Source organism: Miniopterus natalensis, chromosome 2 (assembly GCF_054644295.1).
Source record: "Miniopterus natalensis isolate mMinNat1 chromosome 2, mMinNat1.hap1, whole genome shotgun sequence".
Lineage (NCBI taxonomy): Eukaryota > Metazoa > Chordata > Mammalia > Chiroptera > Miniopteridae > Miniopterus > Miniopterus natalensis.
This window is the reverse complement of record NC_142082.1, coordinates 34,985,365-35,000,578: the sequence shown is the minus strand read 5'-3', so window position 1 is coordinate 35,000,578 and position 15,214 is coordinate 34,985,365. Positions and strand designations below refer to the sequence as shown.

The following is a 15,214-nucleotide window of genomic DNA, read 5'->3' as shown; positions in this document are numbered from 1 at the left end:
CCAGCACTTGTGCTCTTAGCTGCTGGGCTTTGCTGCCTCCCAGGTGGGTTAACAAATATATTGGGCTTGCAAAAAAGGCACTTGATGATTTTTGTGAGCTCTTCTCTATATTTTTGTGATCTACTTATTTAGTTATAGCAACATCACCCACCCATCTCATCATGTCTCCGTAAAACAGAATTTTTTACTGTTTAGCTCTCGGGTTGGATGGTAGAGCTCACTCATTGTAAAGTGTGTTGAAATAGAGGAGTAAAAGCAATGATTACAGGTTCTGTTGGCTTTTCCTGTCTTCATTTCTTGAACAGCTGTTTTGGAATTATATGGCTTAATAGTTTCCTGCAACCCTTTCCTCGTCAGTGTTCTGAAGCATTCCATAACTTTAGAACCTGAGTGTGGCTTCCATCAAACCTGCTGGGATTACAGAATGAACCACAGGGTTTTTTATCATTTAGAAACATGATTTTCAACCTTTTCATCTCATGGCACATATAAATAATTATTAAAATTCTGTGGCATACCAAAAAATATATTTTTTTGCTGATCTGACAAAAAAGGTATAATTTTGATTTATTCACACTGGACAGCTATTGTGCTGGCTGTTGTCATTTTTTTATTTGAAAATCTAAGGGAAAAGAGGTCAGTGCCCCTGACTAAGTAGTCAGGTATTGTGTGTTTTAAAAATTCTTGTGGCACACCGGTTGAAAATTGCTGGCTGAGAAGAATAGACATGCGGTATTGTTGTACTGTTCCTTCTTTCTGCCTCCTGATTCGAAGCCATTAGGAGTATTGTTATTGCTAATACATTTTTCATTTATTTTTGCACTTTTCTGTGTTTTCTCAATTTTATTAATTTTGCTATTAATGCAAAACTATTCTAAACACTTCAGTTGAAAATTGTATAAGGGAATCAGTAACATCAATTCCGTTGAAATTTTTGTATTTGAATTTTCTTCTATTTTTAGGGGATTATTGTCCCACCTGTTAGAAATTTTCTTTTAATAAGTTATAGAATAATATTGACCATACTTGAATAGAGTCTGCTGTTTTAATCCCTTTAGTATTTTCATATATTGTATATCATATAATTATTAGCTCTGAGAACTGCATTAAGAATGTTCTAAAGATAGGAGTGTTAAACAGAATCAGTTTTGCTTTATCTTTATATATGGATTTGTGAAGAAGGAATCATGTTTTGCTTCAAAGAATGTATTTTATATAAATAAAGATCAAGTGTATTCGGTAACAAAGTTTAATACTTATTTCACATTTTTATTAAAGTTAAATATCTGTAAATTGAAATGAACCTGCTTTTTACTACTTTTTAGTATAACTTAAAGTTGTAGCCTTTCAGTTTGAACATTTATTGCCATGTAAAGTTTGATTGTTTAAATTAATGAGCTATATATTTAAAATTGACAGGGTATCACTATCTAATATATGTATTTAAGAATAGGTTCTGTGAAACCTAGGTTTCAAACTTTTGAAGTTGCGTGGTATAATAAAGTGCTTGACAGAATTGAGAGGCAAGGGTAAATATTGGCTTGGTCTTTTGCCCAGTGCCAACAATATGTCATCAGATGTACTTTGTTTTAAACTGAGGCAAAACCCAAGCCTGTCTGGTTCTTGAGCACCTGCTCTGAACTACTGTGTGGTACTTCCTTGCTGTGTATGTATCACTTAGATATGAGAATTTGAACAAGCCACTACATCTCCTTGGTATGAGTTTACTCACTTATAACATTGATGCTCTGGAGATGAATAGGTCTTTTGGCATTGGGAGTAGACCATTTAGGAGATCGTCTTACCATAATAGACTTATTTCTGTGGAAGCTGATGGATAGATGTTTATTCATTCAACATATAATGTGTTGATTGTGTTGACTTGCTAAGCTCTGGAGATTCAGTAGAGAGCAAGACAGAGCTGGTCATTGCTCTCATGGAGATTCAGTGTGACAGGCTGTAATGATTGAAGGACAGAGTATAATGTGATCATACAGCAGTAGCACCTAACCTGATGTAGAAGAACTGGAAGGGAAGTGACATTTAGGTGAATCCTGAAGCATGCACCCCCTGAGTTTAAGAGAAAAATTGAAATTTTTCTCTCACCTAGACTACTGCTTCCCAGCTGGGTCCTCACATCCTCTTGCCTGTTTCCAAATGATTCATTTGTTCATTATGTCTTTTCATTCATCAACCATTTCTTGAATAACTACTGTGTGCCACTCAGTGTTCTAGGCATTTGAAATATCACTGAACTAGATTTCTGCCTTTATGGAGATTACATTTTAATGGGATAGGGAGGTACAGAGTAGGCAATACAGATACTAATATTATATGTTAAAATTTTTCAAAATACAGAGTGAGGTCCCTCATTTCCTTGCTCCTAGACTGAAGTTCAGTCCTTTTAATGTGGCCTGTGAGGCTTGCTTAACTCTACTGTAGGCTCACTCCTCCATGCTGTGTTCCATCAGACTTTCATTTGTTAGGCCTTTCAAAGTCACTGTGTCTAAGAAGTTTCCTGGAACTCTGTTTTTGAATTAGAGAGACCCTGTTGTCACAAGCCCTCTTCACTTCTTCTGTATCACATGCATCTCAATAATGTTTTCCTTTTAGCTCTTGTGCAGTTGTATTTGCGGTCTGTCTCTTCCACTAGACTATAAATTACAGGAGGACTGGGAGGGTGCCTTTCTTTTTCCTTCCTGTGTCTTCAGGTCCTGATATGTGGCATATAGTAATAGGAGTTGGTTTGATGAAAGGAGGAGGAAGAGAAGGGAGTTTCTGGAAGAGCCTAGTAGGATGTGTAAAGGCAGAGGGAATGCCTGGGCTTTGCGGTGGGGAGTAAAGTGCAAGGTGGATAGTGACTGGGGATGAAACTGGTGACACAGGCAGGCAGGATCAAGTATTTAAACCAGGGTAAGGAGTTTAAATTTGGCTCTAAGGCAGTGGGGCGCCGTGAAAAGTTTAAGCCAATTTTGGAAACACTAGCTTGTTTTGATAACATTTATTGCCCTGGAAATAATTAGATAATTTGGATAACACCTTCAAGTGTGATTTAAATTAAAAAAAAATGTTTTTATTGATTTCAGAGAGAGGAAAGGAGAGAGAATGAGAGGGAGAAACATCAGTGATGAGAGTCATTGATTGGCTGCCTTCTGCACGCCCCCTACTGGGGACCGAGCCTGCAATGTGGGCATGTGTTCTGACCGGAAATCAAACCATAAGCTCCTGGTTCATAAGTCGACGCTTAACCGCTGAGCCACCTTACTGAGCTTCCTTACTGAGCTGGCAGGCGGATTTAATTTTTAAGTTATGAAAGTAGTATGAAGTATGAAATTTTGATCTTTATGCCGAAAAGTTTTAATGTGTATCTAAGGATATACAAGGATAAGTAAAAGTTCCTCTTTCCCCAACTCTCAATCCTACTTTCAAGTAGTAACTCAAGCTGAGTTTTTTGTATGTGCCTATACATAAGCTTTTATGAGCATCCAAATGTGGTTTTCTGTCTTAATGTAGGTAAGGTCATACTATATGTATTACCAGTAACTTGCTTTCCCTTCCACAGTGCATGCTATATTTTGCATATTTTTGGAGTTATCTTTTTTTCTTTTAATAAGAAATTTATTCCTCACTTATGCATCTGCAGGCTGACTAATATGGTTTTGCTTTATTTTCTTTAATTTTATTTTTCAATTACAGTTTACATTCAATATTATTTTGTATTAGTTTCAGGTGTACAGCATAGTGGTTAAACAATCATATACATTACAAAGTGATTCCTCCAATAAATCTAGTACTCACCTGGCACCATACATGTGCTTTCTTATGCTGTACTTAACATTCCTGTGAGTACTTTGTAACTATCAATTTGTACTTCTTAATCCCTTGTCTTAAAACCTAAATCTGAGTCAGCAGTCCCCTGTATAGAGTCAAGGCATTTGGAACTCTGTACCAAATTCCATAAGTCCCTCCAGAACAGGCTGTGCCTTCTACCCCTGCTTTATCCTGCCACTGCCTTACTGTGCTTCAATCTCACCTCATGGGCCTTTTTCGATTTCTAGAACATATTAAGTGCCTGGATAATCTAGGGGTTTTGTACATGTGGTCCTTTTGTCTAGGCTCTTTTCTTCTTAATCTTCCCATGGTATGGTGGCTAGCTGTTGCTTTTGTAGGAGTACAGGAGTTATTATCTTCAGGTTTTAATTTGAATTTTACTTCAGAAGGACCCTTTCTTAGCAGTTTGTTTGTTTCCACTTAATATTTATTTCAATTCTCAATTAATTTGTTTACTCTCCTTTTCTCTCATTAGGCTATAAGCTTCGCAAGGGCAAGAACTATTTCATGTAGTATTGCCCAGTAAATATTTATTGAATTAATGAGTAAATGGATGAATAAGAACGTGTGGATTGCCCTGGCTGGTGTGGCTCAGTGGTCAGAGCTGGCCCTGGAACTGAAGGGTTGAGGGTTTGATTCCTGGTCAAGGGCATGTACCTGGTTGCAAGTTTGATCCCCGACCCCGGTTGGGGTGCATGCAGGAGGCAATCAATGGATCCCCCTCCCCTCCCCTCCCCTCCCCTCCCCTCCCTTCCCCTTCCCTTCCTTTCCCCTCTTTATAAAAATCAATGGAAAAAATATCCTTGGGTGAAGATTAACAACAACAAAAGAGCCTGTGGATCAATCTCATTCTTTTAAAGGCTATGTAATATTCCATTTTTTATATGTACCAAATACGGTACCAATTCTTTATTGAAGGCCTTTTAAATTGTTTTTCTGATTTTTTTCTAATCAGACCACCACCAACAAAATGAATATAATAAACGTTTGCATATCTCTTTGTGTGTGTGTGTGTGTGTGTGTATCAAATTTTGATAGATACTGAGAATTTCTTTTAAAACAGACCGCACCATTTTATACCATCAGTAGTGAGAGTGGTGCCTGTTTGCCTTCAGGCCATCACTACTGGCTGTCACCAAACTTTGGCAGATGAAAAGTGCTCTCATTGCTTCACCTTGCATGTCTGTAACTACGACTGAAATTGAGTATATTTTACATATTATCCTTTTAGATTCCATCTTATGTAAACTTCATATTTAATTATTTGCTTATATTTCCTGATGATTTTCAGCCTTTTTCTTATTTATTCATATGTTTTATTAAACATTTTTTTTTCTGCTTATAGCCTTATAGGGAAGTTATAGTGTGTGATATGTCAGTTAGTGCCATTGAGTTTAGAGTTACATGGGCTTTTTGTCTCTTTAAAAGTAGTTTTATATAGCCTGATAATAAAATTAAATGTGCTGAAGAACATATTGGAGCTGAGTGTATTTAATAGTTTACTGTTGAAACTGATAATAGTTTTTTTAATGTGCAGTCTATAATATGTCCTCAATAAAATATTTTGGGATGAATAAATGACAAGTGAAAAAATCTATTTTTAAGGTGGTTTGATTTCACTTGGAAGTTCATTTATTAGAATTTGCTTTTCATAGTAAGAAAATCTAAGCATACCGATTAGTTGAAAGACAAGGTTATTTTGTGGCAGTTTATAGAAGTGTTGGATTTTTGGAAGTTAAAGAATTCTTAGCAGTTTTGCTTTGTGTAAACATCTCTTTATATATGCACACATTCATAATATATATATAATGATAAAATATAACTAACGAATTCTAGGAATTGTCTTTTAACATCTGCCTGTTAGTTCTCTCATGGTAATGAACTTTTCAGACTGTGGTTTCTCTCAGAATATCTTTTGCAAATATACTATTACACATTTGAAAGAAAAACATGTTGAAAGTTTCCCTCTCGGCGTCTTATAATCCAGCCTCCATCAGCCAGCACTCTTCCTGTATTTTGTTCGCGAGGCACTAATTGTCCGCATTTGGCAGGTTTAACACTTCCTGACAGAGAGGCTATTAAGGGGAAGTATTCTCCAATAACTGTCACTGGCTTGAACAAAGAACCTTCAAACTCAATGTGTGGAAACCACTAACATTCTTAAATGACCCTTTTCATGGATTTTTATCCCTTTAAGCTAAAATTTGGAGAATGTAGGGTCAGCGAAAACAGCAAGGTGTAATAAAGCAGTAAACCTTGATTCTGGGGGGAGGGGGTTGAGTGGGAGGTATAGATTTATCTCTGACTTTAAAACAATTGTTATTTGGAAAATCTCATTAGCAGATGTGACTGCTTGGAGTAAAAAAAAAAAAGACTTAAAACTGATGTCGCTTTCAGGACTGCTTTGAACTTAACAAGCACCTATTTGTGGAGCAGACTGGCTAATGAAAGGAAATTAAATTTTTCTGACAACTTCCCCTGCCAACCTCCTTATTCAGGGGATGTTATTAGGTACTGAAGACTTTTAAGGAAGATTTTTATTAGACATAAATGAACCAGTTATAAACATCCCCTGCTTTCCCCCTTTTGGGGAGGATTCTGACTTGGTTACTCTATATTTTTAAAGTATTTGCTTGAAAGCTTTTAAAAATGTCTTCTTTTTAATATTTTAAAGTTATTTTATAAAAAATTCAGGCATGCTTACCAGCTAGTGGTTTCAAAACATTATTGTCATTCCTTGTAATAGTTAGTTAATGTCACCGAATTATAAAAAGAGTTAAATTTACTAGAAGGCTTGTATTTAACACCTTCTTTTCAGCTTTCTCTTTGTTGTTTGTTATATGGGGAAATGTTTCAAGAGTGTCCCTATGTGAGGCATATTAGGTGAGAGTTAATGATCAATGAAATTGTTTAGATTCAAGGGAAGTTTTTGTCTTTTCAGTGGCATTGGTTGATATTTAGCAATAACTAATACCTCATAAACTTACTTTGTACTGTTTTGAAATGCATTTTCTTTTCTTGGCCTTTGGAATCCTCTCCCTCCCTCAGTTCCCCTCCAGTTGGTTTGTTGAATTTAAGGTTTTAAAGATAAAATATTGAAAAAAGTGTGAAATAAAAAAGAAAGAAAAAGTAATGGCTATTTCTAAAGGAATTTTTTTTTGGGGGGGTACAATTGGCAGTTCCTATAGATACTGGGAATTTACTATTTTATTTCTGGAAAATCTACTGAGCTTCTCCCAAACAATAGAGAATCAACTCCCCCTGCTGACAGAATCTAGGAAAACATGACATGTAAATATCAGAGGGACAGAAACAAGCTGGCTGTAGACAAGCTTTAATGATCTGATTTATGATTTAGTATTGATTGTAAACATCTAAATTCTGCTGTTAAACTCCAGCAACTGCACCAAATCATTTGGCAATTCTGGTAGTGCTTCCTGCCAGCTCATTTCAAACTGCTTTGAGTTTCTTAATATAATAATGATGAGGTAGAATTTACATTCCACTTATGGTATTAATTTTACATTTCTCTGAATGAAAAGAGTTAGAAGGTTGTAAAATTGAACATTAAATGAATCAGAGGAGACAGTAGTGCAATATATGACTGCCCTAAAGACATTGTGCAATGGCTGATGGGATTAACGTTGGGTCTCATTTCCTGCTTTTACAGGATGCAGATGAAGCTGTCAGAATTGCAAGGGAAATTGGTAAGTTCTTAAATTAACTTTGGTAGAGTTTCTGTGTCTTTTAGCAGATATGGTTGAGTAAATATGTAATAAGAAATTCCCATAGAGCAAATAATATTTTAATAGTTTACGGTTTCTGATTATTTGTCGCTCTGGAAGAATTTATCTGCTGAATTACCATATTCTACTATTAAAATGAACATTAAAGAGTAATTTGACCTTAATTATAGCTCTTTTATAAGATGAAATCACTGGCTAAGTAAAAGAAGGAACTGTCTTAAGAATTCTTGAGATTGAATGTAATGTAAATTTATATGTACATAGTTGAATGCAACTTATTAAAGTTAAGGATATATATGATTAAAATGAAGATATCATGTTTGACAAGGCTCCTCAAGGTTTTGCTTTTCCTAAGATATTAAATATCAACAATCTTGCTAGGAAAGAGAAAATAGAATGTGAGAAGTTAGAACCAAGTATTTTAAATAGGAGTAAAAGGTAAACTGAAGGACATTTTAATGACTGTTTTACTTGGCTGTTTTAGGCATAATTGTACAGGGGAGTGTTTCTCAATTATATTTTTAAAAAATATTCCTGGAGCTCATGACAACTGTTTTATTTTCACTGTATGCTAACTGAGGAAGTGTATGAGGGTACACTGTTATCATGGATTAGCAAGGCTATTAAATAACTTCACAATTTTATTAAAGTAATATTTGATAGAAATTTGTAGATATATTAGAGAAATTAGACAAAGCTTTAGTAGTCAGGAATTCACAGCATCTTCTTAGCATTCCTACACTGATAGGGCCAAGTTTTATAGCCTCCCACATTAATATTTCTTTGGTTCTGTTTTCTCATTAAGATCATTTAGAATTATTTTATCCATTTGGAGAGCATTTGATTCGGTAAAGTTTACGTAGTTGTGATTTGTAGAAATATCTTCTTGGTCTGAAAGTGACCACTTTTATTAGTAAGTATATTCTTTACAGTAGGGACAGGCAAGATTAGCAGTTCTTCAGTGATCCAAAAAGATATTTGGCTTGTTGCATCCTTGTTTCTTGTTGGGTCTGGCTAAATTATTTGGATTTGGCCCATAGTTACCCGTGTTTTGTTATTAGTTTGTTTTGAAAACATTTATCTTAATATAAGTACTGAGTTTGAGACTAGGCCCTAGAAAGTCATATTTTATCTGAGTACGTTTCTTCACTGATCATTTCTTCAGGCTCATCAACATTTTCAAAAAGCATTTCAGTACTTCACAGAAAGATTTGCTAGATTGCTGAAGAAGTTGGACTACGTGGAACTGATTTGTGGTTTATTTATTTTTTTTTTTGAGAAAATCAAAAGCTTCTCTCTGTGGTTTGAAATCACTGGCATTCCTCATAGCCTAAGAGGCATGTAGCATACCTGCTGGCTTTTGAGGAGACTTTCCTAAAATAGTTTCATTTTATTCTATTATATACTTTTCGGTGTCAAAAGTCATCTAATTCTAGTTTAGATACTATTGTTATTATCTACATAATAGGATATAATAATACTATTATCACAATAGTATCTACATAAAAAGGGCAATTGTTGGAGGAATTTAGAGAAATAAAAAGGGATGAGCAGAAAATCTTGAATTACATTGGCGTGCCACATTTTGAATTATGAATCTTCAACTCTGTGTAAATGGCAGGCTGCAGATTGCTTCCCTTGCTTTCATGTCTTGTCTTCTAATTTTTAAAAATAATCTGTGACTTTTAAAATAACCAGTAAGTCATGATGGGACTCTGACTAGTTTTCATCACTTGGTTTTCCTCCCTTACTATTTTAATGTTGTGCTTTACCCACCTTTCAGTTTTTCACTACTGAGGTTACCTACTTCAATCTAAGGCCCTTTACATTTGGGCACATCCTTTATGACTCCTTCTTTTCTATTTTCTAATTCTTCCCCAATTACTCCTTCGCATTTGTAAAATAAATGATTGCAACCGTGGTTATTAAGTATAAGAGCGCTAGTGTTTTGCTTACGTTGAAAGAAAGGGAAGCCATAAAATTTGAAGTGAAATAAAACATAATAAAGAACCAGGGTCATCAGCTTCATAAAGCTTTTGGAATTTTCCCGAATCACCACGGAAACCTCCCATAAAACCCTCCCCCCCCCCCCAAATGCCAGCTTCCAAAAGAAATGAAATTACATATTATTAAAGTCTCTTGGTTTTCTGTATTGTTTGGTGATTCATCAGTTTTGTTTTCTACTAATTTTATTGAGATATATCCCATTTTAACTACATCATGATTTTGATGAGCCTTTGTGAGTTCATCTAAGAGTTGAACTGAACATTGATTCCATGGGGAAATATGTTTCTAGTTCTAACAAGTTGCGGATTGTCTATGTGTCATAGCTACTCATAGATTTTTCTCTTTTACTTCTTTCTGTGTTACATGGTGAAAATGAAATTGATCATCTTTTATGTGGTCCCCTCCTCTCAGATGTCTTTACTTCTCTTCTGGAAACAGGAATCTATTCTGCCAAAGGAGGAAACTAACTGCATTGAGCTTTGATGAATTAGGTGTCTTTTACATAATAGTAGCTCTTGTTTATGGAGCATTCTTTCCCTGTAGTAGGCACTTTGTGAATGTTATTTCTAATGCTAATTCTTGGGTTAATTATTTTCATTTACATTTAAGTAACTAAGGATTAGAAATGGTAAGTAATTTGCTCAAGGTCACAGAACTACTGAGTGGTAGGCCTGCTTTAAATTTAGGTTCATTTAGCTCTAAAAACCATGGATTTTTCATTATACTTTGGCTAAACTAATGGGATTAAAGGATGAAGCTAAAACATGAGTCACCACTTTGTTTAAAATACTGTAAAGCACTTAAGCATGTTATATGTGGAATTAAAGAAACAGACAGTCGCTTATCATTGACGGGGGGTGAGAGACAGTTAAGACTTAATATGTTACTTCCAAGCCCCTTTTTTTTTTGGTCTGTCTTGTCTTTCTCATTCTCTCTCCTGATTTTTCTTTGACCTCTCTAAGTTTAAAGATATAGGGCTCTTGATCCTCAGTTTATCTTTAACCCCAGAGATAGACAACAGAAATCAGAAAGCTTGATTTGCATTAAAGTTTGATCTTTTTACTGGATCAAAGGTCCTTAATACAATTAAATCAAAATTGATTCTTAAAGGAAAAGAAATTGTAAATCCTGTCCTTTAACAGCTTCCAGATTATTCTCATTCTTTTCTTTTGCCTGTCTTTCCTAAAAATCACAAATCATGCCCAATTTAAATACTTTTTTTTTTTTATCCTCAGGTCCACTATACTCCAAACCTGCTTCTTCCACATTTCTACATCTCAATAAATGTCAGTTCCTTAACTCTGACTAAACCCCAAGATCTACCCTGGCGCCCTTTTTCCTGTCATTCTGTTGCCACTCTATCAATAGATACTGTCAGTTCTTCACTCAGAATATCTCTCATACTCACTACTCACTATCTTTACTCAGCACTCTCTTCCAAACTACCATTGTCCTTGCAGGGACTCTGAGGATAGTTTCTCTGCTTCTTAAAAACACTTCAAAGCCATTCTTCACGTAGCAGTCAGTGCGATATTTTAAAACTCTAAATAATAAGGACACATTTATTTCATTTTACCCCATCCCTGCTTTAAACCCCTAATGGCTTTTCATTGCTTTTAGATAAAATCAAAATTCCTTACCTTGACTACAAATCCCAAATGATTTGGCACCGCTTTTCTCTCCAGTCTGATTTTATGCCACTCCCTTCCTTGCCTACTAGACTTCAGTCACACTGGCTTTCTCAAACACACCAAACTTTAGGGCCATACAATAAGATTAAAAAAAATTTTTTTTTGTAGGAAGGGAGCCTAGAGTACTCTTGCTGATCCTTGTTACCTCTTGGCTTGAATGTTATGTCCTCAAGAGAAGACGCTCCAATATTGCCACTTGGTCATTCTGTCTTATACCCATATTCTAAATTTCTGCACAGTGTTTATGACTTGGATATTTTTCTTGTTTGTTAACTCTTCTCTCAATATGTTATTTTGAAAAATTTCAACTGTATGACATTTCAAAGAATTTTACATTGTGTACTTGTATACTCAACACCAAGATTCCACAATTAATCTTTTGCTATATTTGCTTTATCACATATTTATCCATTTGTTAATTCATCTTAATATTGGTACACTTCAAAGTACATTGCAGATTATCAGTGTGCATCCTAATATGTCAACATAAATATCATGAACTGAATTCAATATTTCTCTACAATTTGTTATTGAGAAATTTGTGTACAGTAACATAAACAAATTTTAAGACTATATGTTTATTTTAATAGGTGCATCATCTGTGTAATCCAAAACCCCACCAAGATATTGAACGTACTGTCACCCCAGAGAGTTCCCTCACTCCTTACAAGTCAGTCTTCCCACCTCCCTTCCCCTCACGTTCAGAGGCAACCTGTTCTGAATTTTTATACTAAAGATTTGTATACTAAAGATTAGATTTTTAAAAACTGAGATAAAATTTAAATACTATAAATTTAGCCTTTCAAAATGTACACCTCAAGTGTAGGTTGCATGTATAAAGTTTATTCTCCTACCAAAGAAAGAAACACTTCAGTGCTGTTTACCTGTTTATCCTTTATGTTTTCTTACATTTTATTTCCTCCTTTACCTCACTAATTAGGCATTATTATAGAATATAATAAACACCCAATGTTTATTTAGCTTTACCCAAAGCTTATTTTCTTTGTTGATTGTTTCTTCTTTCATCCCTGACAATAATTTGTAATAGTATTTGTAATAGCTGTTTTCAGGCTCTTTATTTCTAAGTTCATTTTGTTGACTGTTTTCCTTCTGATGTGGATCACATTTTTTTACATGTCTCTTAATTTTTTATTGGATTGTAGATATTGTGAATGTTATGTGTTGAATTTTGTTATTTTTATTTAAAGGATGTTAAAGTTTATTTTGTTTGATAGGTAAATTAATTAATTGATATTCAGATTAACATCTTTAAGCTTTTTTTAAAAGCTTTTTTAGGGCAAGTCAAGCATAGCCTTTTCTCATATTCTGATTCAACAAGTATATGTTAGGCCATCTTCCTCTACTTTCCATGATTTTATCATTGAGTTCATAATTTCTATTTCATTATACATCTGTGATTATTTTTTTAATACAGTGTAAAAACTTAGTGTTTTAGGTAGGAGAGAGAGGTGATCCAAATACATTGCTAAAGAATTTCACTGACCACTGTGTAGTTTGATGGGGCGAAGTCCAGTGGTAGGGAGTTCTATTAGGTGGTTACTCCAGGAGTCCTATGAAGAGATGATGATGGTAGTTTGTATAATTGTGATACTGGAGATAAAAGTGTAATTTTCTAATTACAAACAAAAACGACATTTTTCATGAAGAAATTTAATGAACACCATCTTAATCAAATAATCAAACCTGACTTCATCAGGAAAAGGACCAATGGACTTTCTTTTTTTTTTCTTTTTATGGCTTTCTGATGTGATGTAAGAATGAGGGTACAAAATGAGCTATGTAGTACATTAAAATTTTTTTATTCCGAATCCAATAATGAGGAAATAATCAGGTAAACTCAAATTGTGGAATACTTTACACATCAAGAAGCTTTTTTTTTTTAAAAATCACTTTCATGAAGGACCCCACTCCCCAAAGTAAAACAGAAACAAAAACAAAAAAACCCTAAACCTAAAAGGTAAGTGAATTATTTTCCATTAAAGGAGAGTAGAGTAATAGAGCAAGTGCAATGCAAAATACTTGATTTCCTTGTAATTATTATGCACAACTTTCATCTGAGGATTTCCTTCCTGTCTTCCTTGGATTTTTTTGGTCTGGTTCTTTTGCTCTCTTTTCTGAGGTTCTATTATTGGAGCCTGTTCTGTCCATCTAGAGGACTCTGTTCTCTGAAATAGCTGTTATTTCCTTTGTACTTTGGACCTTTCCTTTAGAAAATAAAGGCCTTGCAATTGACTATAAGTATTCCCCACCATTTTTAAAAAGAAGACCAAAAAAGCCCCAACACTACACTTTTTTTGACTCTCGAGAGATTTCTGATTAGCAGCACCAAGTTAGGAATAGAACATCTCCCAAGAAGTATTTTACTTTCCCCTTACTTTAACTTTTTCTTCTCCATTAGTCATTGTATTCTATGAAATTTTAACTCAAACTGTAGGAGAAAAAAACTAGATAAAATTCTTTATTATATTGTTATTGGGGAAGTTGTGGCATCCCTTTCCCCACTGAGTGCTGGGGATGGTGTCCTTACAGTATCTCCAGGAGAAGAATTTTCTGAGACTCTCATGGGAGGACGAGTGAATTTTATTTACATTCCTGGGTTTACAAAGTCCCACTTCCCTTAATCCAGTCCTGGAAGAAGTGTAGCTGGGGATTCAGTAAAGTTAAAATCGGAGCCACTGTCCAGAGTTCCCTTTTCATGTTGTAGCCAGGTCCAGTTCAGCATCAGGCCATTTATAATTCATTAGTCCATTGTGTGTGGGGTCCACATAGCTGTGGGCCATGTGGGCAAATGTAGGGGAGCCGAGAGAGTGCCCCCTACTACAAGAGCCCCAAGAGAGCCAAGAGCTCAAACTCCTTTGTTTAGGGGATTAAATATCCCAAATTTTGTATTGTTGCAGTGACCACACCTATTCTGGCCAATGACCTGTTCCCAGGTGTGACTGACAGGCAAGTACCTTCCCTATGTCACCCCAACTTTACTGGGCATGTGTCTGTTTCCCCTTCGTTAGACCCCAGGGGAATATAAAGTTTTAGTTTCCTGGCGAAGCTGACCAGATGACATACCTGTAATATTTGGCCTTTCCTTTGCTCCTTTCCTGTTATTAATAACTATGGTAACTACAATGGTATCAATATGAGCCTTATGACTATCGCATCATTAAGGTGTCATTTCATCAGCCTTTAAGTTACCAGATTATACCTCCTTGTATAGGTGGAGGCAGGGCTAGATTGAAGAGGGAGGTTATTTATTGTCTTGTGGAGCTCAACATGGTGCTCTAAGTTAAAAAGAAGTTCCTTAGATTTGGAATCCATAACTAAACAGGAAAGCACCTAGGCTCCTTGAAGCTGCTTTTGTTTTCTTATTGTCTATAACCAAACTTTTCAATGAGTCATGCTGACTCTACCTCTAAAACAAACTTCAAGTCTTTCTGTCTCTCTGTCTCTATTTTTGCCAGCCAAGTCCAGGTCACAGCTCTCTCCCCTGGACCACTGCAAAGCTTCCTAATCAGCCTCTCTCTTGCTACTTTTGCCCTTTCACAATTCATATCTTGTAGAGCAGCCAAAATGCTCTTTAAAAACACTACATTAGGTCACTGCCCTGTCCTATGTAGCCTGTCTATAACTTGTTCCTTCTGGCAGGAATATTACTCCCTTATTGATTTTTCAGAGGATTAGCTCTAGCTTGTCATACAGGTTTCAGTGTAAATACCAGTTTTCTCAGAGAAGCTTTATCAAGGAAAAGCAACGCCCACTTTCAATCACATTCCTTTGTTTTTATTATAGCACTCATCACCCGCCACCTTACATGTACATATATATTAATATATGTACATGTATAATATATATATTTAGGTTCATGAATATTTATATATATTTCTCCAGTAAATAGTAAGTGCCATGAGAGCTGATTACTTTTCT

The 15,214-nt window shown here is 35.2% G+C and overlaps 1 protein-coding gene across 2 annotated transcripts in view; it reads left to right on the top strand.

Moving 5' to 3' along the window:
• The window catches only part of PCCA (propionyl-CoA carboxylase subunit alpha), a 336,620-nt gene that overhangs the window by 93,952 nt on the left and 227,454 nt on the right, over positions 1-15,214 (top strand). For both annotated transcript variants that reach the window (XM_087814252.1, XM_087814253.1), the window contains one exon: positions 7,502-7,538. In XM_087814252.1, the coding sequence (XP_087670378.1) occupies positions 7,502-7,538 (37 nt within the window). The remainder of the gene's footprint in view (positions 1-7,501; positions 7,539-15,214) is intronic.